Here is a 25701-nt window from a genome sequence, read left to right on the forward strand (position 1 = left end):
AAAAAAAAACCCTACACAACTATCACCTCAGAGGTTAATCAACTGAAGACATGCTGAGTGCTACTCATATGTTTAATGTGTTTAAGTGTTTTTCATTCATGGACAGATCTGTATTGATTGTAACCCTCAGTATGAAATGTCAGACGAAGGTCACAGTAATAAAGCCGTCTGTGAAAGATCACTTCTAGTTTTGGATGCAGAAGGGGAGACTCTAGTCACACTTCCTCTTTTTAAAAGAGGCACAATCATTAGCAGAGACTCATTTCAGGGCTGCTGCTGACGGTCTATAGTACCACACCTATCACATCTGCATTTGTGGCATACAACGTTTTCTCCTTTAAAGCCTAAATAGAATCCTTTATACTTTTTCTTGTTTTAACAGTTATCTCATGAATTATTTTCACCTTTCCTAAACATAAAAATATTTATATATTTTTTTTTTAACTGAGAGAGATTTTTGAGAAGGGATTTGTTTGAAATGTTGCATGTAAAGTTCTTCACGCATTTTGACAGTTTTTGACAGGAGCTCACTTTCTTTTTTTTGCCCTTCCAGAAAACGAAATTATACAGATTCAATTCATTTAATTAAACCTCAGGTCTTTAATCCACCATGCTGTGTTTGTTAATAAGCATGCTAGAGGTCAGATCACAAGGAGCCAACCCTGCAGCATCAGTTATCTTTTTAGACCTGTTTGCAGAAGGTGGTGCTATGCATCTACGTTAGGCTAATTAGCCTGGGGAATAATTAAGTCATGCTTTATATTTTCTCTTTTACAAAATAAAGCAAAAATTACTATCATTTGAGATGTAGTTCTGCATGATAACGAAATATGTGAATCCATTGCGGTATGCCCCATGTACTCGAGAGTTCACAGTGCTCTCTGTCCTGTATGAAAGGTCTTTGTAAACAATAGTTCTCTCGTAATGGAATATTTTCAAGTCCCAAACGGTCACGCGAGTGAAGAGTTTGGGCCATGGCCCCGCTCTGTGCCGCTCTGCTATTGTTCGTCATGCACTAGCCAAGGACGGCGCCCTTCTTCTTAGAATGGAAGGAAGGTCTTGCATTGAATGGGACTTCTCCTTTTCCCCTTCTTTCTCCTCATGTTTTGAACAATCCATCGAGAGGAGGCTGTCCTGCTGTGTGAGGTCATGGTGCTGGGACCTGTTTGCTCCAGCTGCAAGAGTCTACCTGTAATAGAATGTGAAAAAAGTTAAAGATGCAGTCATATGGGATTAAATATTCGCAAAAGGGTTTTATCACTTTTTTTTTTATCTTTCTCTTTGTTGTAAAATGTTGCAGTCAGTCCATTTAAACTGTCTAGTTATAAGCTTGACTATGCCTCAGGTCTTCCCATTGCTGTACATTATTTCCTTTATCGGTTTACCTGTTGATATGCACATGACCATGTTGTGTGCTCGCTCTGCAGCTGTGTACATGTGTGAGTGGGAGAGAATGAAACCAGCACACACTATGCCAGAAGGAGAGCAGGGGGGTGCAGACCATGCCGTAGCTGCCCCAAAGGAAGAGCAGGAGGGAAGCGAGGAGCCCAGCCATCCTCAGCAGCCCCCAGCTTCAGCAGGGGTGACGTATGAGCTCTGTGCTGGCATCGTAGACAAGCCACATCTCTCCCTGGAGGAGATTGCCTGCCAGGAAGTGCTGGAGGAATGTGGTTATGAAGTTCCTGTCTCCAAGCTAAGGAGGATCACATCATATAGGTGCGGGCAAACACACTTTAGCATCTGTTTACATTTTATTTAAACATAGTCATGCATTTATGTAAATCTATGACTGAAATGCTTAAGTCTGAAGCAACACTATGAAGGCCTTTATAGGCCAATCTCTTCAGTAGCAGATTAATATTATTTTTAAAGGTGTACCAGGTGACGTAAAAAAAAATGTTGGTTTCTTTGCTTTGCTCTTTACAGAACAAAGAGCTCACCATCTTTTTGCTGCCTATGGGGTTCGTATGTTCAAGTTTGACACATTTTTAGGTCAAAGTTCACTTACATGATCTTTATGTGCACCAACACCAGAAATCGCTTTTTTATTTATTTTTTTTTACTTCTAATGCATTTCTAATTGAAATCAGCTTTTTTTGCAAGGAACATTTTGTTTGCATTTGGTTTAAGGAATGATTAACAGAAGCTAAAAAACAAAGTTTGCAAAACTGGCTGCTCATTACTGTTTCCTCTTTTAAAATAAAAATGAATTAATTCAAGTGAAATAACAACTACAAAGCTAGAACAAGGGTATTATTATAAAACTTAGCTATTAGAGCTAATGTCATGTTGTTATAGAAATCTAACAAAACCTGAACCTTCTGACCAATCAGTAGGGATGGGAATCACCAGTCACAACCAGATACGATACAATCACGATACTTACTGATACTATATATATCCGGATTATTTATACACAGCGTTTAACATTTAACTTATTTAAACAAAAAGCTACATTTTACTGAGTAGCTCCTATCTCTTTCATCTACCATCATTAATATTTCTAAACAAACTTTTGCTCCTATCACACGTGATGTCAGAGTGTGAATAGTTCAGAGTGTACACCTTGTAGGATTATAAAGAAACAGTGATGTTTTACGACTTTAAATGCCTCCTAAGGCTCTAGCGTGTGTTGAGCAGTTGTGAGCATGCGGGTGTGTCCCCAGCTTCGAACGTGGGTACGAGTGTCTTTCGAGATTAATTAGGTCACATGGTGTTTTGAGACTGGTGTAAGTGTGTGTAATTAGTGGATTTGGGAGAAATTCTCGAGTTTGGCAAAAAAGGTCGATCAGAGGCAGAACTTTTATATAGTTTTTAATGTAATGTCATAAAAATGCATTTGCACCACTTAGAAGCTCACGCACTTGATAAAGAACATCATTGATCTTCTTTTTTCTTTTTTTCCCATCTCTACTAACCAGATTGGAAATTACACTTCTCCTACACTACAGCTTAAATGTTTATAATTATGAGTTTTGCTGTATAATGGTAGCAAGACAAGCACACATCCATTTAGATGCTTGACTGTGATTAAAGCTCTAACACAACGTACTGTATCATCATAGAAAACCCTTTTTTGTGATCCATTGTGTTCACTGATTTGACCAAAACATTTTGCATCAAATAAACATAACGGATGTCTTCGGCTTAATGTGAAGCTATAATAAGCGGATTGGTGGAGTTGAAGTAACTCGACACTTAATAGTGTTCAAAGAACTCAGTTCTTTGTGTTTGATGTTTCCACTCACCCAGTAATCTATCAGTATTAACACTACACAGAGCCATTATGTGAACCAATCTAGGTGAAGGAAGTACTAACACTGTCTAGAGCAGCAGGAAGCGACGTTGTTCTTATCAGCCTTGGATGAGGAGACAGTCATAAACCCTTAGTCTTGTGTGTGTACGCAAGAGAGAAGGAGCGCGCACACCTGCTTATTGCCTCTGATGATTACCCTCACTCACCTAGGTCTAATCCAGTGTGTCATTACATGGAGTCACAAACACTCCCTCAGACCAACATGCTATCATAAACACTCTAGAACAGATATACACATATGCGCGCGCACACACACACACACACACACACACACACACACACACACAGAGGCTCGACACCTGCTGTTTGGGCCATCGTGAGCACCTGCAGGCCTGATGAAACACCTGCCATGTGTATTCAGGGGCAGTTCATTATAGATTATATGATGCTATATCAGACTATGTCCATAGTTAGGAAATGGAATGTTTCATGAAGGTGCGACCTGTAATGTTAAGACATGAACACTTGTTTAGATTTCCCAATTTATCTTTCATAAGATAATCAGTGTTATACAGTACATCTGTAAGATTGAAATGAAGACAATGAAATGAAAATGTAACAAAAAAAGTGGAATGTTTTGAATCAAGCAATATATTTATAGGTACACACACATGTATAGCCGTCATTAATTCAGAAATCATTATTCATTTCCCTACATTAGCATAACAAAGCTGATCCTCTAGATGAATGTCTTAACACCTTCTGCACAACATCTGCCAGTCTAAAGGTCTTTAACACCACAGACTCATGACTGAAATCAGCAGGTCCAGGTACCATGTGTTAAACCCTGAACCCAGTTTAATGGCTTATTTGGTAAATATCGACTGCACCCTCAAAATTTACAATAAGTTTATTGTGACGCTATGTAGATACCATAAAGATTGCTGTGGATGTTCATTATAATTATCCTGAACAGTTAATAACATTGGTTTGATGGAATAGGGAATTTAATTTTGAGCAAAAATGTATTTAGTAATGATGCTAATAATTTTAAGTTGCTCATAGGTGCCTATTTACACAGTTGCAGTTTTTGACAATGAACACTACAGGTCAAATGTTTGGATACAAGTTTTAAATTTTTTTCTACATTCTACAACAATACTTGATCTTTACAAAACTATGAAATAACAGATATAGTTGATGTAATAACAACAACAAGTGTCAGTTGTTATTTCAAGATGTGAAGGTCAGCCATTCTGGAACAGTTGTTGTAAGAACAGTATTGTCAAGTGCATTTGCAAAACCCATCAAGTACCATGATGAAACTGGATCTGATGAAAACCATCTTAAGAAAGCAAGACCAAAACATACTTTTGGCGCAGAGAAGTTTATTTAGAGTTACCAGCCTCAGAAATCACCAATAAACAGCACCTCAGATAAGCATTGTTATGAAAGCTTTACAGATCATAATTAGCAGACACATCTCACAGTCACAATATCAACTGTTCAAAGGAGATTATTGTGCATTTTGGACGTTTTCAGTGTTGTTTTACAATGTAGAAAGAAATAAAAATCAAAAAAGACCATGGAATTAGCTATTAGTGAATATAATCAAAATGAAGGGGTTTACTTGGCCTGCAACAATGTTTTAGGTATGTGGTTTGTTAATGTAAGATTGATATGAATGCCAGGACCCAAGGTGTCTCAACAGAACACTGCTCATAGAATCACACTGCCTTTGCTGTCTTATCTTTTTCCCATCCTTCATCCTCGTGCCATCTCTTCTCTAGGTAGAAGAGATGGCACCAGGTTGCATGGTCCAGTTCTGATGCTTCTTTGCCTATTGTTGGACAGGAGTCAGCATGGGCACTCTGACTGGCCTAAACTATGTCACTCTATATGCAGCAAACTGTGTCAAACTATGTTCTGACACCTTTTTAGTATAGCCAGAGTTAACTTTTTTGAGCAGGGTGTGCAACAGTAGCTCTTCTATCATATTGGACCAGACGGGTCACTGTACCTGCTGCTGGTTCACCAGTTATTCATATTTGGACTTGATTTGGTAGGAACTATCCATGCCATACCAGGAGCACTGCATGAGGCCTGTAGTTTTAGAGATGCTCTGACCCAATCATTTAGCCATCACAGTTTGGCCCTTGTTAAAGTCTCTTAGTCTCTTGTTATATTTGCCCATTTTTCCTACTTTAACACAATAAATAAATGTCTGGTCACTTTCTGCCTAAACTCCCTTAAATGATGCCACTATAACAAGAATCTTATTGTAATTTAGTGTACAATTATGGAATAGTAAATTATGTATATAAACATACTATCCGTTGTCGCCCAGATGAGCAACAACTCATCTGGGCAACAACGGGTTCTCTTTCGAGTCTAGCTGCCCCCAAGATTTTTCTCATGTAGCCTTAACTCGTTTGTATGTATTTTGGCCTCCTCACTCAGTTTAGAAATTATATCTGTCTTTTTTCTTCTTTAAGTAGAAAAAATTATATACAAGTAAACTGTCAATTATCAACAGAATATTATGACAGAATTATGGGCACCCAAGGCTCATCCATGCCCGTGGAGACCAAAGGCTAGCCCTTTCTAACTGATACCACGGAAAAGATAATGCAGCAAAACTCACACAAAAAAAGGTTTATGCTAGCTATGATAGAAAGGCATCAGATCACCCAGTGCACCACAGCCTGCCATGCATGGGGCCCAGCAGGAAAGAGCCTAAGGTTGCTGACCCATCCTCCAAACTCCCCAGATCCCAATCCGATTGAGCACCCATGGGAAGCAATAAGCAAAAAACAAGTCTATGGGGGCCCCACAAGCCATAGCACCCAAAGGATCCACTTAATGTCCTGGTGGCAGATACCCCAGCAAACCCCCAGAGGTATATAGAGGAATATATTATATTTATATAAAACATATTAAATATTTTGTATATTGTTTGGTGTTGTTATATTTGTAATATTTAATTGGTGTACTCTAAAAATCCACAGAAATTCTTGTTCATGCCATCTACACCATGCTCCATAGCTTCGTCAACTATTTGAAGCCCGGCACATCTTAAACAATAAGATAAATTAAACCGACACTGCTGTAAAAATATTTCATGGACATTATTTAAATATTTAAAGATATGATCACATTTTCAAATATATTATTTCAAATATAGTGATTCTATTCGAGTCATAGGTTTTTACATGCTGAATTTTCCAACAACACATTAAGCCCACATTAACGTTTAATCATTCATCTTCTATACCACTTATCCTGTGTACAGGGCCATGGGGGCCTGGAGCCTATCCCAGGAGACTGAGGGCATGAGGTGAGGTACACAATCCGTTGCAGGCGTGCACGCACACACACACACACACACACACACACACAATTGAACAAGATGACCAGAGAAACAGGCTAAAAATGTTAAAAATTGTCAAAATTGGTGACTTTGGGGTCTCTGGATCCTACTTGAAAACCAGTGCTTTATATTATTACACACACTTGTTAATTGTTTCGCCTTATGAAACACTTAACAAGTGTGTTTCAAAAACAGCTGTGTTTTTGACTAATGCTATTACTGTTCAAATAGGTTTTATGGAGTTTGGCAGACACCTTTATCCAGAAAGACTTCCTTTCACCCCTCAAAACTGGGATTTTATCTCTTGACCTTGCAAAAAAGAGACTTTATTTTCATTGTAGTGAGGCAAAGAAATTTGTTTGGTAGCTCTCAGAGACCAGCAGCAATAAGGAAAATGTTGACAGTGTCTGTATTTTTGGAGTGGTAAAATGGTTTTCAAATTTAAACCAAATTCAATGGCAATGCAGCACAACTCACCAAAAGTCAATGCTGGTCATAATAGAAAGGCACCAGAATGCCCAGTTCACCTCAGCCTGCCACATATGGCAAAGCAGGCAAAGAGCCCAAGGCATGCAGCCTGCAAACTCCCCAAATCTCAATCCAACTGAGCACCTATGGGAAACACTTAATGTATTCATAATTATATCAGTATACACTAAACTGTACTTTCAGAATGCCTGGCAAATGGTCCATGGAAACCTGCCGCATTTGTGTTTAGTATCAGTTTTGTCTTGTTTTGTGTCGTCTTTCTTTCTTGTTAGGTGGGTGTCACCATAACCCCTATACCCCCATGTAACAGTACCCAATATGTGCTTCTAAACAGTACCATCTACACAGCAAGCTAATGGGGCTTTATACGTGCAGGCTCTTACAAACCCATCAGTTTAGTAAGGGCTTCACATCTGTGATATTTGTTTGAAAACTTATCTTTAAAATATCTTCCACTATTAGCAAAACAGTAAGATTCCATTACACGGATGTTTAACAAGGCAGATTTGTGTAGTGGATTTCCTCTAATGTGCAGTCTCTGGATTGGCCGTTCTGAGCAACCATAAAACAAGCTGTGAAATTCCACTGGAACATTAATAAATTTAGTGTTTTATTTTGCAACCTCAACCCACACACTCTGGTTAGATTAAACTTGGATGAGAAGGTGTGTTCCTTGTGTCAAAGTCTTTATTGTTTTCTAAACATATTATGTCAGATGCAATTAGGATACGATTCCAGGAAGAGGAAGGAAGCTAAAGAAGTGTTTTTCCAGTCCCAGCATTTCTCAGATACCTTCTTGGCTCCATTGTAAAAACCCTATGGGAGATCTCCATAGTGAAGTCCCCTTGACATAGTCTCAAGTGAAGAAACACTTCAGGCACATGCCTGCTTATTACCATCTGTGGTCCTCTAAGTGTCTTTGAACGCCTAAAGGACTGACGGGTCGATCCATCAATCCATAAAAACCCATATACACTAATAATCTTGTGGTCCAGAAGCAACCCTGGTTTGTTGCAGCTTTGCCGAGACGAACATTTCTTTTGTGTTGGGTGGAGCTTCAGGGCTGTTTTCACCTCAATAAAAGAAATTAAAAACCACTTAAGGTCTTCTTTAAGAGATTGAATAGTAACTTGAAAGACAGTCATAATTGGTTGTCTAAAGGGTCTATAAGACTATTCGTCTACAGTACGAGTTAAAGGTTTGGCCACAATAAATTTTAGAATAATACTGGACATTTTAAAACTATGAAATAACATATGAAATTAGTTAATTAAGTAAAAAAACAGTCAGCTGTTCTGAAATTGTTCTTGCAGGAACAGTATTGTCAAGTGCATTTGCAAAAGCTATCAAGCACCATGATGAAACTGGCTCTAATGAAGACCATCCCAGGAAAGCGAGATATAGCACCTCAGATTAGAGATGCTATGAAGACTTTACAGACAATAAGTAGCAGACACAACTCAGCAAGAACCATTAAAAGGAGATTATTGCATATTTGGGATTTGCTCGGTCCCATGGAACTAGCCGTTTAGCAGCTGTGTTCTTTTTATAATTATTTCTGTAAAACTTTTTTTTGCCCAACAGGTCAGGTGTAGGAGTTACGGGAGCCAAGCAGACCATGTTCTATGCCGAAGTGTCGGACGAGAACCGGGTTGGTGAGGGTGGTGGACAACCTCAAGAAGGCGAGCTGATTGAAGTGATCAAAGTTCCCCTGCACGAGGCCATGACTTTTGCGTACGACGAGAGAATCCCGAAAACCATGGGCGTCATTTTCAGCTTCATGTGGTTTCATAGCAACATGGCACCTAAGTATAAGATCTCCACCAATGTGTAACGAATGACAGCTACACTTTCTTCCAACCTTCTGAATCACCCTGTATGTAACTTCGTATTACTTTGTGTTCCAGTTGAATTGAATACTGTATTTGTATTTGCATTTCTCATGTCCTACTCTAATTTTTGTCCTCTATCTTTCTTTGCCTCAAACTAATATTAGACATAATTTCTTCTTGGAAATAAATAAGTTACAGAACACAATAATAGCAATTGTAATTTTGTTTCATTAAATTATATGCTTTAAATTAGTCTGTTATTTTTATTAATTTATGAATTTTTTATATGTTCTAATTGCTCTTTAAAAATCTTATCATGAGTGGTAAAACAAATACAAGTTTAAAAATGAGGTTAGAAGAGGAACTTGTTCATTTCACCAAGGGGGTTTGGGGAGAAGAAACAGATGTGTGTTACTTGATTTATGCGCTATAAAGCATAGCTAACAGGCAGCTACCAACTTTGTCTCTTAATTGTGCAAAGACTAGCCAAGCATTTGCAGACACCTCAGGTCTAACACAAATTATGATGTATTCAGGGTTAGACACAATGCTCCTCTATCAATCCTCATCATCAAACTGGGATGTCTTTAAAGAGACCTCATTTTTAAATTGGAAAATAATAGTTTGTTTCCCTATTTGGGGTCTGCTCATGTTAATAAAAGCACAAAAACATCAGTGTACATAATTTAAATAATCCCATGTTTTTTGTAATCCCATTTTCATCATTTTTTCAACTACTGTAATGCTGACATGGCATGAGGTTTCCTGTTTCTTAATAGCCTTTTAGAAGCCATTTGATTATAAGAATCACTATTGGTAATTCAGTGTTCAATGTTTGAACAGTAAATTTGTAAGATGTAAGACTTGTAAGTTTCCTAAGCTTAAATAAATTGCAAAATGTCAAAAACAAATTACTATTGGAACTCCTTAATAAATGTAATATAGACAGATATATAGACAGAGTAATTAAGGTTGATTAGCACTGATATTATGATCTCTATGTTCTTTTTCCCCTAAAATTAGAAAGCTACTATGGTATTATTATTCTTATATGCAGGAGACGAGTGGGCAAACCCAGGAAATACCATATCCAACATATAGTATAAATTAAAACTAGTATTAAACGTAAAAATAAAACATTTTGTGCAGAGGAGACACTTTATTATGACATCATAAATGTCTCTTCAATCAAGAAAACTAACATTGTGACTGTCACTTTCTTTCTGCTTTAAGTCCAAGTAGTGTTTATTGTATTTTGCACATGCCGCATCTGAGGTTTAACCTGATCTTGTTGAGTTTTGTTTTTTTGGGTAATATTTATACTATGCTATGCCTATTTGGTACATTTTCCGGGATAAAGGTCATAAGCCATTCAATACTGCAATGATCTATTTGACTGTTCTCAGCTATTCTAGATTTTCAGTTAGAGAACGTAATAACTACTTCAATTACTGGATGGGTGTGAATTATTTGCTTTGTATCTAGACAGTCAGTGTTTTGTTGTTTATGTGGAAGCAAATACAAGTAAGCCATTTGAACATGTGAAGTGTGACACTAATTATAAAGTACATTCCTTTATTTAAAGCTATGCGATGTAAGATTTTGTCAGGGTTTTGTATTTTTAAAAAGCTGACTTTTACTTCAATAACTTTACTTTTTGACTAAATTTGTTTTTGCATTTAAAAACTATTTCAATGTACACAATGAAAACATCAAATCACAAGGGTGAGTCAAAAATGATCTGCATTTCTTCCCTGCAAAGTTTATTGAAATCTTTTTAAAAAAGACAAATAATTTTTCTAAATAATCTCCTTGCATTTTGTCCATAAGTGTTTGTATTCCCTCATTAAAGAAATAGTTTAGGCTGAGTGGTGAGCCACAAATGCGTCAGAAGTGAATCCTCATAGTGCTGCTTTGACGGCAACAAACAGGTGAAATTCTGAAGGAGCAAGAGTGGGACTATAGGGAGGATGCTTTAACAGCTTTAAACAAAGTTTTTGCACAGTGTCGACACTATGGGCAGAAGTGTGTGAATGTGCATTGAAGTTTTGGCTTCAGCTATTCAATAAGCATGTCACTGTAATGAGCACTGTTGACTGCTGAATCTTTTTTTTTCTTTGATAATGTTTCAATACCGCTCCCTGAGAATACCAGAAAACTTGTAAGCTTCAATTTACCAGCTGATGGATGACTTTTGAATTTTGTCGGTGATTGGTGGATGTTTCTGTCCCATACTCTGCCGTTTACTCTCAGACTTGTAGTGATCGTCTTGTAGTCTCGTCACCCGTAAATGATTCTCTTTAAGAAACTTTTCCCTTCCATAGAGTATCAGTCCGAATCTTGTTTGCAGATATCCAAGAACTGATGTTCCTCCGTAAGTTAAGCATCCATTGCATATATTTTTGCTTGCAAAATGAACTGATGCAACACATTCATGTCTGCACAGCAAGCTTGAACAGAAAGCACTGATAAGACAGTGTGTCCCAGAGGCGTTTTAATACAGTATAACTGGAGTGTGGATAATGTTTGACTCACCTTCATGCATTGATGTCTAGTATATCTTTTAATGAAGCTTCAGGATGGTACTGTTTATGACTGTATTAACGCTGATCATTTTAGCATTATTACCTGAATATTATATGCTACAGAAACACTGAATGCATGTGGATGAAAAGCTCAAGTTGTGTGCTGGAAAGCATAGTTCATGTCTTTTAAAGCCTCTGATCCTATCCTGTTTCTATGTGATTGTTTATTGTCTCCTACATGCTTTTACTTGGAAAAAAAATACAATCAGGTCCTATGGATATTGTACAGCAGTGCTTCTTTCTACTTAATTTTAATGTCATTGTTAAAGTGTTTATATGAAAATAGTATTTACTTCTCTGTGTGCTGAATTTTTTTTTATTAAATATACTCTATGCATTTGAATTATGTATTGTATCGTGATGTCTTGCATGTGCTTCACATGTATATTAATTTGGATTGAGTGTACATAAATAAAGATAAATTGACTGAGTTACTCTGATGAATTTTAACATATGTGTGCATTTACTCTAAAGATCTGTAATGCATAATTGTCCATGATATGAATGTATGATTTCCTATTTCACATTTGATTTAGTGATCAAATATGAAATTTCTAAATGTTTGCTTGTGGTTTACTACTGGGAAATGATGACAATGTAAAAGTGAAGATTTGCTGACATCTGACTTACCCTTGCGCCTCTATGTACTATGTTGTCTTAATTTAGACAGGCCAATTTGTCAGGTCCCCATCCTCTAGCATAGTTGTCCTGGGGCTCAGAGAGAAGCTTGGTGTTGCCGAATGCTCTCTATAGGACCTATGAGAGAGGCCGAGTCGTCAAGGTGATGTTTGTGTTCAGCCCTTTTCTATTAGGCGCAGTGGTAATCATTAGACTGTGTTACTGATGGATGTCCAGAGCAAAGGATTGTGGGGGTGGGACAGGTGGTTGTGGAGAAGGGACACAAATAATAGCTTCGAGTAACTAAGTACAAGTACCACGGCTTTGCTATAGCAACAGCACGGCACAAAACAAGTCACACAATGAGTGTTCATGAGGGAGGGCAAAGAAACACTTAACCATATCTCCTATGCCTGCTTGATTTATTTCCCACTTTGCTAAGTGTCCTTGGTCTTTGAATTTCACTGTTTATTTACTATGTATCCATAACATTTGTCAAAGCCATTTAGTCATTGTTTGTTTAGAAATTTGACTTTCATTAAGTTGCTAAAAGTAAACAACAGCTCTGATTAGCTTAATTGGCTTTTATTGTTTAGGGAAAGAAACCTAATACCTGTATATAAACCTTCCCCTTAGTTGACTAGCTCGTTCTTTTTAATAAACGAAGCTTGTGCACCACAGTCACATTTATCATGTGACTGTGACCATACCTAACTCTCTCTCTAACTCTGTTTAGCTACACATGGCGCTCCTTAGCTCCCAGTGATCCAGATCCCCTCTGATCTCTCATTCTCATTCCGATGCCCTGCTTCTGGTTGGAGATCTTATCGCCTGGATAAGTGCAGATGGTCTTGGACTTGGCTGATTTTGGCAGTTAGTAGTTGAGGTCTGAAATTCCTGTGAACAGTTTTGTACCTCAGCCACTAATAACACATGTGGACTAAACATTTCTCCTGTCATACTGAACTTCCAGTTTCCTAACACACAGTATGACTGCAGATCAATCCCTGCTATCTGATATCACCCAAGTGAGGTTAGGTTCCCTGTTGAGTCCGGTTCCTCTTATGATTTCTTCCCATTGGGAGTTTTTCCTTGCCACCGTCACCCTCGGCTTGCTCATCTGGGACAATCCGATCATTTTGATTTATACATATTTTCTTACACTTTTCAAACTCATTTCCCACATTTGCTGTTTGATTCTGTAAAGTTGGTTAGCGACAATGACCATTGTCAAAACCGCTATATAAATAAAACTGAATTTAAATTAATTTACTATTACCACACTGGCATCTGACCAACGTATCAATATATTGTAAACATTCCAGCTTTCAGAACCTGACATTACCTGGATTTACTCAGAGTTAATAAGAGATTCTAATGTCTGTGGTGGCTGCTTGGCATTTCAGCTTTCTACCTCTGTTGTTGCACAGGTTACAGTATGTCATAAAACCCTGACGGATCATCGCCGACCATCAGTCCTGCCCTGGTAATGTCCACAACTCTACAGATAATCAACAGGCACACATTTCATCTGGGTCTTACTGACTGAAAAACTTTAAGTCTCTAGAAAACTCCAAAATTTATTTACCTTTCATGCTGACAGCCACATATGGAGACTGGTTTCCCTTTTGTTTAAAGTAGAATACATGTCAGTGGATACAAGTTCTTATTTGTGTGCCAAAGAATGGCCGGCAGTGCTTCATTTAGCAAGGCTTAATTGATTTTCAGATAAGTGACTGGTACACCATAGCACCATTAAGATGTCTTACTTCATGTTTGCTAGCTTTGTTAAGAACTGCTGAATCAATGAGTTTCTTGATACGTCAGCTGCCTGCTTAGTTGTCAGTATGAATATAGCTCTTCTCCAGATGAATCTGGGCATATTATTTGAAACCTATAATACTCTTGCTGATGGATGGGTAAATAATGCCAGCATAGATCCAGATGCTAATAGAAAGAAGCTCATAATTGTAAGGTAAGATTTTGTGAAGGTGAGATCTTGTCAGCGGGAGGCGGAGCGAGCATATTCCGGAGAAACTCGATGCTGACGGGGATGTTGGGGCATGCTGCCAGAAATAAATTCTTGTAGCCTGCATAATACCACCCAAGTGTCAAGGGACCACTCTAACTGCTTATTACTTTCTCATATTATAAATGGAGAATTGCTTATCAGCTGCCAAGCAAGCTCATCTGAGCTTTTAACTGATATAAAACTGTTATAAAACTGATATAAAATTAGCGTAGTCATTATTCATGGCTTTAACTACTTTACCTCATTTGCCTTTTCTTGGCTATATCCTACCATGCATAGCCACTCCCTGTAAGCTAACTCTGCCTGCATGCCAAATTCTTGTGGTGAAGTCTTTCAGACTGACTAATACATGGATGCTCGCTGAAAGATGCATTTCTTTCGGTTATCACAGCAGGCAAAGAGGGAAGTTTCCTTTCAAGAGATTGATCTTATTTCAGTCCTGACTTATAAACACCTACTGCATTCTGCAAAAAAAATTCCAAACCCCAAATAATGCTGCGTGAAGAACTTGTTGCCAGGGAACAAGATGGCAGCAGGTCATAACACACCCCCTCACAATGTTCAAAAAGATGGACATCTTCCTGGCTGCATTTTTGTCAGTAAAGGCATATGCTAACCTACAGCAACCTTCTTCTCCAGGGCAAATGTTCTAGTTTCAGCCTAGTGGCCAAATATAGGCAAAAATCCAGGAGCAGCGTTTAAAATGATCCACCCAGAGACACATAATGCCAAAAGATGTAAACCTGATCTTAACCCCATGTCTTCCATAATCTCACGCTTTCTCTTTTACCTTTTCAATTATTTGAAGGGGCGATTAAGTTAAACTGGGACTTTTCAAGTTTTTCAAAAACATTCATAGCCCTTAAACCTTTCCACATTTTGTCACATTACAACAGCAAGCCTAAATATTTTATTGACATTTTTTATGTGATAAACCAACACAAAAGTCGCACATATTTGTGAAGTGGAAGGAAAACAATAAATGTTTTTCAATTTTATTTACAAATAAATATCTGAAAAGTGTGTCATGCATTTGTATTTAGCATCCTTGAGACAATACTGTGTAGAAGCACCTTTAGTTGCAATACAGCTGCATGTCTTTTAGGATATATCTCTACCAGCTTTGCACATATAGAGAGTGAATTTTTTAACCATTCTTCTTTGCAATTTTTAAGTCTTGCCACAGACTCCCAATTGGATTTAAGTCTGGACTTTCACTGAGCCATTCTAACACATAAATATGCTTTCATTAAAACCATTCAATTGTAGCTCCAGTTGTATGTTTAGGGTCATTGTCCTGCTGGAAGTTAAAACTCCACCCCAGTCTCAAGTCTTTTGCAGACTCTAACAGGTTTGTTCTGTATTTGGCTTCATCAATCTTTCCATCAACTGTGACCAGCTTCCCTGTCCCTGCTAAAGAAAAGCATCCCGACAGCATGATGCTACCACCACCATGTTTCACGGTGGGGATGGTGTGTTAGGATATTGTAAGATGTCTGCCATGTCTTGGTAGGTCTGCAGCTGTGCCAAACTCTTTCCATTTTCAGGTGATGGATTGAACAGTGCTCCGTGAGATGTTTAAAGTTTGGGATCTCCAAAACTTTATCCCTGTCCTGTCTGGTGTTGTCCTTGAGTTTCATGATGCTGCTTGTTCACTAACGTTCTCTAACAACTCTCTGAGGGATTCATACAACAGCTGTATTAATATTGAGATTAAATTACACACAGGTGGTCAATATTTATTAAGTAGTTGACTTCTAAAGGCAATTAGTTCCACTGGATTTTAGTTAGGAGTATCAGAGTAAAGGGTCTAAATAAAAATGCACACCACACTTTTCAAATTTTTATTTGTAAAACATTTTGAAAAACTTTTATCATTATTCTTCCACTTCACAATTTCGTGCCACTTTGTGTTGGTCTATGACATAAAATCTCAATAAAACACATTTACGTTTGTGGTTGTAACATGACAAAAAAGTTCAGGGGGTATGAATACTTTTGCAGGGCACTGTATCTAAATGGTTGCAACATTGTCATTAGGCCACAGCACTCAGGCTTGGCCCATTTTGAGCTCACTGAGCCATACAAAGACTATACCTTGTAAGGTACTATGATTACACGTCAGTCAAGAAGGCACTTGTACAGTACAATCTGGAAGCTGAAATCCAGGGGCACAAGGAGTCTATTTTGCATATGCCTGCTTAACTTAAATGAATGTATTGTGTATTATGTAACAAATTGCAATTCCACAAATAAACATGTAAATAAAATTATGATAATGAAATAGACATGTGCCATACTTGCATGGCCTGAAGCACAAATTCTACCAGGGGTTGCTGAGGAGCTTTATGTGTAACCTGACACATGGACCACTTACAGCTCGGCCATTGTGCACCAGCGTGAGAGGCCATCTGTGCGGCTGGCTACGGGCGGCCGCCCCCTTTCTCCCGGCACTCCCAGGTGTGACCGACCCTTTGAAGTGCACTGAGCATTGTGCCCACCACTGGAGTTGTGACCCGCAGACAAAAAGAGGGAGGACACCTAATATGATTCCACCACACTGTCCATCTGTATGCAAATGAGAGCATGGTGCCTACATGGGGACGGAGGAACCTGAGCCAACTGCCCACTCGCTGTCCTGCAAGCCTTTCTCGTTGGAAACAAGGATCTGTATAAGTGGTTGGTCAAGTGGATGATCCACTAATCATGGTCAGATGGTGAATATAAGCTATGATGTGATCTGTGGGCAGGTTATTTTTATACAGTATAAGGATCCTTTACTTTTGTATCATAGTACACCATGCTATGCATAGTTACGTTAAGTGATTCCCTCTATTTAGTCCAACTCAAAGAAAAGTGCAAATTATAAGTCATACTCTCTTGTAGAAATACTAAAAGCCTGTGATTTAGAGTGGGATAAAGAACATGCTATGAGAACACAGGCTTCTCTCTGCTTATCTACAGATATTTATGAGGATTCACAAACCACTCTTCTGTTTAGGTGCCAAACATCTCCAAAGGGGCCACCTCTTTCTTTTAGTCTTAGTTTTAGCATTAGAGCCCGAAAGTCCTGGCACTTCTCTAGCGTTGCTCATGTGCCCTTATACCCTTTGACTTACTGAACTCTTTCTGAACCACAGGACGGATGTCAAGCTTGGAATGGGTTAGGATAAAAACAAGCAAAGCAGACAGGAGAGCCACCATCATGGTTTTGTAGTAGGATATCCTGGATGAGTGCATGGGATTGCTGTGGGGCAGCCAAAACATGTGCAGTTTCATATACATGGCTCAGAAGAGTGAACGCCATGAGTGGCTGGAGTGTGATGTCATTCACAGGACGGAAATCCTCTCTTACTAAAATTAGCAGTGTTCTGTGTGTGACGGTCAAAGTATCATCTTAAAGCTTTGTCAAGTGTAGATATTATGACTGGGCCTTATCATATTTGGCTGTGGTTCTCATGATTTCTTAGGAAGAGTAGATGTAGAAGTAGATGTACAATAGGTTTCTTGTAAAGTATCTTTACAGAAAATACTGAATGATGGGAAAATAGATATAAATAACATTTTACGATCTCAATCCACAAGTAAAAACATTTGCAAAATAAAAAACCCAGGCAAAGAATACGAGCTGAACAATAATTTTATCAGCCAAAAGCTCCCTGCATATTCTCTGAGCTTTGCATAACAAACATATTTGATACTCTTAATGTCCACAAAACAAAATAATCCATGTTGCCGACACTATAAACAGTTGTTTGTTGTCAAGTGTTTTTCTTTCTCTCTCTCTCGTATCGTGATTGAGACTAAGAATAATGTCAAGATAATAGTTTTGTTGTATGTATACATTTTATCTTGATCAGAGAAATCCGGAGCAGTATTCCATGAACACTGGCCATGGCATGGACCCACCTTGAACGACATGCCTGTCAATGGCAGAGCAGTCAGCACAAGATCATACAGTTACACACATTTTCACACCTAGGGGCAAAACCTACAACTTGTCATGTTACCATAAAACTGCAAAGCCCTCCATTGTGAAGTCATTCCTATACTAAAAAGGCTCTAATTATTAGAAAGCCCTGCCACTGGAGACACCCTAAAAAAAAAGGGCATCTCCTTAAAAAAAAACTTCATCATATGAATGAATGTATACATTTTTTAAATAAATTTATTTGTACTCTTCGACATATGACTCCCTGGTAAGAGCAGGTTGCTACTACTGAAGTTAATAAAACTTGCAGCTTAGTCTACTCTTAGAGCAGAGCTACTTTAGAAAATGTATAATATAATACCTGACGAATTAGAATCAAGTAGAGTAAAGGTCACATTAAAACTATGCTTTTTGCACATGGTTGTATTATGCATTTTATTAATCCATCGTGTTATCACAAAATGAAATAAATCAATATTGTAAAACTACATGCTGTATTGTGTATTAGTTTACAGAAATGACTTGCAGAAATGCAGAATAAGTTAGCAAAAATACACTAGAAGAAAAGACTAGATAGTTTACTATGAACTTTCATAAAGTAAAAATGTAATATTTCTCTTGTACTTGTACTGGTAAAGTTTGACCCTGACTTCTCTTCTGCTGTATCCAAATTCTTGGCTAGGCTTGTCTAAACTCTGGAATGACCCTTCCCTGGCCCTAGAGTCAAGGTTGATTGGGTCCATTGTAAAAGCTCTAATTGTAAAGATTATTGTGTGGAGCGTTCTGCACCTGCTCCTGTGGAGAGAAAGCGGGAGGGAAAGGCCAGGAGTGTGTCAGTGTACTGGTGTTGCCCCGGTTTTTAGCCTGGACAACTCAACCTGCTTCAGCTCTTGAGGCGCTTCACCAGCTGAGCTGAGGAATACCCAAACAACATGTCCAAACCTATTCATGATTCTCAAATCTCAGTGTATCTGCTGTCGTTTTTTTCTCTGACAAGACATGAAACTGTAAATGTACTTTTACTTTCTTGTGCCTAATCATTATCGTATACTTATTATTCTTGAATAAGAGTGAAAGTAAAAGGGTTACAGTTAATTTCTGGGGCTGGCTAAATGCCAGTAATGATTGGTCCTTTTTATCTAGAATACTTTCATTTAATGTCCAGGGCAGCACAGTTGACTTTGTACGTGTTCCCCAGTCCCCAGTGCACGGCACATGCCTACTTTGGGCTAGGATAAATCTGTTGTGATCTTTAGGGCAGGAGGAAGCCATGTTTCCGCAGAGATAAGGACGCAGAGGCAAAGATGAGGGTGTGAGCAGCCAGAGCTCATTTAGGTTTCGGATGCCCTCATGTTCTGCTTCACTACAAATATGTACGTTTAGAGTGTAGGCTAGAATGGAGAGACATACATGTAATCTATCATTGCACACATTTTATTAAACAGTTTAGGGTTGAATTTAGGGTGGAAAACCAAATGAAACCGTCTTGACTGACGCTTCAGAAATTAGCAGATGCCTTCCCGTCATAAAAAGAATCCACAATTAAGGCTGGTTGTATACCACAGGTGGAACACCAAAAGCGGGTTCACATACTCAAAATTTAATTGTGCTAAACACACGTTTCTTTATCTTGGTAAACAACTGTTAACTTTTTTTTCCAACTTTAAAGCCTAGGAAAGTGCTGTTCATTCTGGGCCAGTAATGTTAAAGCTTGTGAGCAATTGATGCAAACCTATTAGGCTAAACAGGCCTAATGCTTAATCATGACACATCGTTTGAAGCAAACAATAGGCCAAAATAAAAAAATTAAAAAATCCAGGGCAGATGAGACAAAGATAAATGTAAAGAATTGTCATAGTGTCATAGTAAAACCTGCTACACCTTCTGGAAGCACTGCTGAATCGTTAATATGTCAGTCACACTTGCAGTGTGTGAAATGCCCCAGGCTTCGTGCCAAGGAACCAAACAGGATTTGTCAAGTCCTCAGGTTTGGAAAGAAAGACAAAGCTAAAATCAAGCAGAAACAACATTATAAATGCCACTGTGACCTGCCTTTGTGCACACTGTAGCGTTACTGATATTGTCATGTTGATGGATTTGCAAGTGAAGATTTAAAATTGCAGTTGTAGCTTGTAAGCATTTTTCCCTGTTTTACTTTCATTTCTGCAGGCTTTGCCTCATACACTGAGTCATTTAGCCTTAAATCATACTGATTGATGACTGTTGTCTTCTGCTCCTGGGGGGTCTATTGCCAGTAAATCAGAGCTAAGCTGTTGGTGTGACAGCTTTCACAGGGACGTACAGCACATACTGTACAGAACAGTCTCACCAAGTTCATATAAATCCCAAAAAAATCCCTGAGCATCAGAGAATGATTATGGAAGCCACCGCAATCATTTTTCAACCATGAAAAAAGAGTGACAAACAATTATGACCATTTGTATTTGATTATAATGGTTTGTCTGGGTGAAGACAGAACGCCAGACAGAAACTTATAATGCTGGACTCGTGTAATGACAGTGTCTGTAAAACCGGAGGGCAGGATTTATTGGTGTAACTTTGTTTTGAGAAATGTTGGAAACAGGAATAATGGCTAGATTAAAAAAAAAAAAAATTAAAAACTTGCAGGAAACAGGTAACACACTGCCAAAGTGGTTGAGATTTACTTACATAGTTACTATCAAAATACACTATAAACATTTTGTAATGCAGAATTGAACTGACTTCACAAGCATAAAACCTAGAATATATATATTTCATTTTGGGTGCATGATTATAGTATCCTACAATATGTACCATGTTTTATGTGGTATTTTATTTTTAGTATTTAGTAGCTAAGTTTAAAGGAGGTTAGCCCTGAGGATCTCGGATGGTGCGACAGAGAAATGTTCGTTATAGCCAGAAGAACTTCTGCTCAGGATGTGGCATCCTCACGACGCCACGGTCGTATGTGGCCGGGAGCCGAGCAATACTGGCTGTGTTCTCTGAGTTGGATGGAGGCATTACTGTCTCTCTCCATCACTCACAGTGATAGTAACCAATTGTAAGTGCATTCGAGCTCATATATACAGAACAGGCAAACTGCTTTTCTGTGAGCTTACCTGTAACACAGCATGAGCAGCAATCCGCACGTGATCACCTTCACCTTATCAGGTTGGTAGTCGTCACATGATCTGGAGTATGAAGTTATCCAATCGACCAATCATGTGACAGCAAAAAAATGCATAAAATCATGCAGATACAGGCCAGGAGCATCGGTTAATGCTCACATGAAACATCGGAATGGGGAAAAGATTCTCATCTCTGTGATTTTAACCATGGCATGGTTGTTGGTGCCAGATGGTCTAGTCTAAGTTTTTCAAAAACTGAGGGTTGTGTGCAGGCCGAAAAAATGTTGATGGGAGAGATCAGAGAGAAATTACCATGATGGTTTGACCAACATGAAGTCTATTGTAACTTAAATAAGCACTCTTTACAACCTTGGTTAGCAGAAAAGCATCTTAGAACAAGCAAGACATTAAACCACCTTGAGGTGGATGAGCAACAACAGCAGAAGACCATGTTGTATTCCACTTCTGTCAGCCAAAAACAAAAATACAAAATCACTGAAACTAGACTGAAAAAGATCAGGTGATTTTATTTTAAACCTTGTGTGCCTAGTTTCAATTATTTAAAATGTAGTCTTCTGCTGTTCTAGCTCATCCACCTTAAGGCCTGATGCTTTGTCCCTGACAAGATGTTTTTCTGCTCATTACCATTATATAGAGTAATTAATTGATTTGACAGTATCCTTCCTGACAGCTCAAACCAATCTGGCAATTTTTCTCTGGTGGTAATATCCCCTACCAAGGTATTTCCTCCCGCAGAACTGTCACACACTCAATTTCATGTAAGAAAACACCAGGACATCAGTTGTATCTGGAATACTTTGGAATATCAAATTCAAATTGTTGGCCTTATTTGAATTACAACTTACATAACTCACGATTTAACGATTTTAAACTCATCTCCTTCCCACTCTACTTCTGCCATTTCCTCCCACCTTTCAAATGTGGAAAAAGTAGCTTTACACAGTAAACCTGTGACCTACTGTAAAACATACTGCACCAGATTAGACATTGTTTTGGACAGAATTTTACCACAAGCTTTTTACAAGATTTTCAAAACCCTACAAAAAATGTTACCTGTCATCTCCAGGATGAATTAAAGCTAGAGCAAGATGGCACATACACCAGCTGGGGTTTTTAAAGTGTCAGGGGATATACGCATGAATAAATCGGCATCATTGGGAAGCCTTATTATATCACTATTAATTTCCTGTGAGCTTGGTTTACAGTAGAGACAATCACAGAGCCATCGCTATGGAAACCAGACTCCCCTTCAGCAAATATAGTGGTGCCATACAACAGTGAGTGTAGCAGAGAATATGTACAAGGCAACAGATCCTAGGAATTACTTAATGTGCTGTTGTGCAAGGTGATATTTAAGGCCTTGTGCTTTTTGCACATGCTGCAAAGTTTCTAATCAGCACCTTTTTAACAAGATTGTTGGGGCTGGCAATAATAATGCCAGTCTGAAATATGTTCACCAGTTTTGATGTCAGCAATGTGTGTGGGTGCTAAAGTGGGTCAAGGGAATGCCCCAGTTGCCTATATGTTTGTGTGTGAGGCCTCCAACGGAAAGCATGAAATATGAATGACAAGAGGCATCTACTTTACCTTCCCTGAGAGCCACCTCCCCCACTATGCCCACCTCTGTCTATGACCACCTCTCCCCTACTTTCTCTTACTACATGCACCAAGAACTCCTACCTCTTTTAACCCAGCTTTCCAACTCTCATCAGGCTGAAAGTAGGCTGCCCTGACAGCATCCAAAATTTTAGACTTAAGTGAGGCTGTTGCCTCCTTTAGCCTTGAGCCTTATTTATTCCATGTCTAGCAGGGGGAGATAAGCCAGATTACCTCCATTTGTCCCTAATGTAAACCAGCAAATTACTTCGGTCTCACTCACAAACAGCATTTACAGATTTACTGCTGGAAAGATCACATTCCTTAAAACTGATCCAGTTAAATTCCTTTGAAATGAACTGCTGGTGGTGATTAACATCAGTGCAAAGTCTCTAAGCAGAACATAATTGTGATATCTGGTGATTCATCAGATACAAATGACAAATGATATACAGTATAAACAGACAAATAAACAAACAATCATGCCACTAGACCAATCTGTCATTATCATCACTCTCCTAATTCACTGGCTTGATATTATTTAAGTTGTAGATTTTTATCAGGCTGACAAAAGCACAGAAGTGTGTGTGGCACTGGTATAGGTGTATGTAAAAAAAAGCAGCTCTGTCTGGATTCAAAGAGCGTGGTATTATTTTTGGATTCAGAACGGTCCACCAACCGAATGCAAAAAAATGACAATAAGGAACAAGTTAAAGATAACACGGATTGTGCATGAAAAAAACATGAGCTAGCATTTGGAACAATGATAGTACATTTGATTTAATCATACTAGCACCATACAAACTAACATGACGTTCTTAAGATGTTGGCATCCCATTTAAATGTAAATTCCAGTAAATATATAATATATTATATGGCCAAACTATGTGGACCCACTGTTGCCACAAAGCTTGAAACACACCACTGTCTAGAAGGTCTCTTTAGCCTCTAGCATTATGATTTCCCTTTATTGGACTCATAATAGGCTCAAACCTGTTTCATCATGACCAGCATATTCCATGCACAAAGCAAGCTCCATGAAGACATGGAGAAGACAATTGACAAAATTTGCATGGAAAAACTAGAATATCCTACACAAATCCCTGACCCCATTAAACACCTCCTCACCACATGAGTGCGTGACCTCACTAATGCTCTTGGGGCTGGATGAGCTCGAAATCCCACAGCCATGCTCAAAATCTAGTGGAAAGCCGTCCGAAAAGATAAGAGGTTATTACACCAAAGGGGAATAAAACTGACATTCGATGTTCAACAGGCACATACCGTGTGATGTTTGTATGCGTACACTGATCAGCCATAAAATTAACATGAAAACCACCTGGGTTTTGGGTTCCCCTTGTGCCAGGGTGTGGCTCCGTATGGCCTCTGCGGCTATGCGGTGGTGTCTGGCACCAGGACTGTGTCAGCAGATACTTTGGGTGCTGTGGGTTTCAGGGTGGGGCTTATGTGGATTAAACTTGGTTTGCCTGGTACATGCCATGAGTGCTCAGTTGGATTGGGATCTGGGGAAGACGGAAGACAGGTTGGTGAACTTAGGCTTTATGCCTGCTGGGCCACGTGCGCGGTGGGCTGTGGTGCACTGGGTGATCTGGTGCCTTTCTACCGTGATCACATTAACATTTTTTTGCCAATTTATGCCGCATTGGCTTATCAGTAGGCTCCGACCAGATGGACTAGTGATGGGTGCCCATTATACTGTCACCAATTTACTCTTTTTAAGTTGATAATCAGTGCTAAAGTGTTAATGATTTGTGGTGTTAATATTATGGCCAGTCATTGTATACTTCTGGCCATGTAGTATACCAGGTTTACCATCCAACTACTGGAATGTGTACAACAATAATTGGGCGAGGAGGCCTGGCTTACAATCACCATTCCAGTTCACCCCAAAGGTGCTTTGTGCACCGGGGCACAGTTTTGTTGGAATAGAATTTTTTTTATTTGTCAGGTTGTGAAGTTCAAGCTTTTTAACTCTTGCCACAAAGTTGGAAGCATTGCATTGTCCAAGATGTCTTGGTATGCTGAAGCATTAAGATCACCCTTAACTGGGGACACTGAATTAAATAATTAAACAGGTTTTTGGCCAAATACTTTTGTGCAGTTCAGTGCTAGTGGGTTCTTCACACAGATAGACAAGGTTGGTGAGACATAGCCTAATGGGGAGAAGATTGTGTAAGGCAAATAGAAGTAAACGACCAAGTATTTGTTTTTCCTCCCCAAAAATAACCCTACATAAGTGTACCAGATAAAACTACACCTATATGAAATTTAGTATAGCTAAAGAGATGCAGAACATGGTTGTGAAGGTAAACCTTGACACGGCTCCTCTCGACACTCTTCAGTCCTGGTGTTGTGGAAAAGGTCTGCGTGTCCGAAAGAGGGCGACCTCAGCTGCGTCACTCCAGCCACTCACGCGTCTAACGGAAAATGTAAAGATATTACAGCACTTGCGTCCTCTTGTTGATTTGAAGAAAACGAAACGGAATTTAAAAAACACAGCGACTAAACAGTTTTTATAGAGAGTTAAAGAGCGTCTCTCTCTCTCTCTCTCTCTCTCTTACCCTTTAGGAATTTTCCCTTCCGGCTGTTTACCTCTGGTTAGTGTCTTGTTTACGTTTTCGTGTTTGTTGATATACTAAATTAATAGTGCAGTCTGAGGGAAAAAAACAAGGTAATGGAGAAAATATTTCACAGAATTAAGCGTTGTTTCGCTTAACGGGCCGTACTGTTAACATAAAATGCGTGTAAGTGTGTGAGTGTATTTGCTAATACTGTAATTGTGAAACCTCTGTGGTGGCACGGGCAGCTTTTTTCTTTCTTTTTTTTTCTCCTTTCCAATA

The 25701-nt window shown here is 38.8% G+C and overlaps 2 protein-coding genes and 1 long non-coding RNA gene across 3 annotated transcripts in view; 2 read left to right on the forward strand and 1 right to left on the reverse strand.

The window, feature by feature from the left end:
• Nucleotides 1-11972, forward strand: part of nudt14 (nudix (nucleoside diphosphate linked moiety X)-type motif 14) — a 39567-nt gene extending 27595 nt beyond the window's left edge. The window contains exons 4-5 of the mRNA XM_053489527.1: nt 1428-1716; nt 8700-11972. Of these exons, the coding sequence (XP_053345502.1) occupies nt 1428-1716; nt 8700-8949 (539 nt within the window). The 3' untranslated portion in view covers nt 8950-11972. The remainder of the gene's footprint in view (nt 1-1427; nt 1717-8699) is intronic.
• Nucleotides 20-25690, reverse strand: LOC128515371 (uncharacterized). The gene is made up of 3 exons (XR_008356610.1): nt 25423-25690; nt 25174-25278; nt 20-1189 (listed from the first exon to the last, which is right to left on the reverse strand). It is a non-coding gene; the product is annotated as an uncharacterized LOC128515371 (long non-coding RNA).
• The window catches only part of jag2b (jagged canonical Notch ligand 2b), a 37514-nt gene continuing 37102 nt past the window's right edge, over nt 25290-25701 (forward strand). The window contains exon 1 of the mRNA XM_053489523.1: nt 25290-25458. The gene's annotated coding sequence lies outside the window, so the exon portion shown is untranslated. The remainder of the gene's footprint in view (nt 25459-25701) is intronic.

The sequence above is a fragment of the Clarias gariepinus genome, chromosome 27 (assembly GCF_024256425.1).
Source record: "Clarias gariepinus isolate MV-2021 ecotype Netherlands chromosome 27, CGAR_prim_01v2, whole genome shotgun sequence".
Classification (NCBI taxonomy): domain Eukaryota; kingdom Metazoa; phylum Chordata; class Actinopteri; order Siluriformes; family Clariidae; genus Clarias; species Clarias gariepinus.